Source organism: Ahaetulla prasina, chromosome 5 (genome assembly GCF_028640845.1).
Source record: "Ahaetulla prasina isolate Xishuangbanna chromosome 5, ASM2864084v1, whole genome shotgun sequence".
Classification (NCBI taxonomy): Eukaryota; Metazoa; Chordata; class Lepidosauria; order Squamata; family Colubridae; genus Ahaetulla; species Ahaetulla prasina.
This window is the reverse complement of record NC_080543.1, coordinates 80,020,626-80,022,238: the sequence shown is the minus strand read 5'-3', so window position 1 is coordinate 80,022,238 and position 1,613 is coordinate 80,020,626. Positions and strand designations below refer to the sequence as shown.

Sequence of the window (1,613 nt, the reverse complement as noted above, 5' to 3'; positions counted from 1 at the left end):
GGGTTTGCCATCTTTGGTCTTGAGTGGGGTTCCACTGCCCCAGACAGATCCAGTGTGTAATCTGGGAGTCCCCCTAGACTCACATCTTCTACCTGAGGAACAAATGGCAATTATGGATAGGTGAGCCATTGCTCAACTATATGGGCTGAGTGCTAATTAGATCCCTTCATGGATTGAGAGTTCTCCTTTCAGTCACTTATGCCCTGATCATCTCCCAGATGAACTACAACAATGTGCTATACATGGAACTACTAATGGATAGAATCTGGAAGCTGCAACTGGTACAGAATGCAGTAACCTAAGCTGTTCTGGGCACCTTTACAGCGGCAAATTTAATACCTCTGCTATGTCAGCTGCACTGGGTACCACTTTGCTTCTGGATTCAGTTGAAGGTGTTGGTCATTACCTTTAAAGCCTTTAATGGCATGGGATCAGGATACCTGAGGAGCTATCTCAATTACATTGACCCATCCCACCCAGTCAAGCAGGATGGCATGTTGTATATATTTTTGTCAAATAATTTAGACTGGCAGTATTGAGGAGGAGGACCTTCTATGCTGTTGCCCTTGCCCTTTGGAATACCTTACCATCAAAGGTGAGGCAACCACTCTTGTGGTTGTCCGAAAGAGTGTTAAGATTTGGCTCTGTTAATTAGGATCAGCTCTAAGAGTGTGATACAACTCTGGGGATAGTTGCTGGCTAGAGAGCACTCCTTCTGACTTGTTATTCTTTTAGCGTTCTGATTTTTTAAAATTTGATTTTCACTTTCAACTTGTACATTTTAACTTTGTCCTTAACTTTATTTTTAAGTGTGATTTTATTCATATGTTTATATTGTTTTATTATGTTGTTGTAAACCACTCAGAGGGCTTAGGTGAGATAGACAGTATAGAAGTCTATTAAATAAATATAAATATATATTGAACAAACAATAATCCTCTAAATATACAGGCTGCTCTAATCTAATGGAATTTCAGGTTGATTTATGTAGCAAAGACATTACATTACAAATCTTGATGGTTTATAATTTCATTTGTTCTTTAATCTTAATGCACCTTGAATAATAGAACTTTATAACAAACTTTGTTGCCTGCCAGCCATCTTATATATTATATCCTTTACTTTTATCTATTTGTCTGGTCAATTCACTGAACCCGAATCCCCCCAGCCCCCGACTAGATCACAGCTCCAGTCTTCAAATTCGTAACTGCAAGTTACTCTCAATTTATAGATCCACTCAGGATACAAAAGGTTGCCGCACTGGCTGTTTGTTCCTCCTGGAGATGCGGTGATGAGTTGGGCTTTGGCTCGTCGGGCAGCCATCATGGCTAATGTGTATTCCTTGGATGGGCTCTTGGTCTTTGGCTTGCTCTTCATTTGCACCTGTGCCTATTTCCGGAAGGTGCCTTGCCTGAAAACCTGGCTTCTCTCAGAGAAGAGGGGCGTATGGGGTGTATTTTACAAGGCGGCAGTCATTGGTACCAAACTTCATTCAGCAGTGGCAATATCCTATATTGTCATGGCTTTTTATGTCCTCTTTGTAAAATGAATCCCACTGTTTCAGATGGACAACAGTTTAAATGAAGACACTATGCTCTTTTGCTTTTGCTTCA

At 40.6% G+C, this 1,613-nt stretch overlaps 1 protein-coding gene across 1 annotated transcript; it reads left to right on the top strand.

Moving 5' to 3' along the window:
* Positions 1-1,324: 1,324 nt before the first annotated feature.
* LOC131200294 (protein kish-B-like) lies at positions 1,325-1,549 on the top strand. Its single transcript, XM_058186958.1, has one exon. The coding sequence runs from the start codon at positions 1,325-1,327 to the stop codon at positions 1,547-1,549; it is 225 nt and encodes a 74-aa protein (XP_058042941.1).
* Positions 1,550-1,613: the final 64 nt, after the last annotated feature.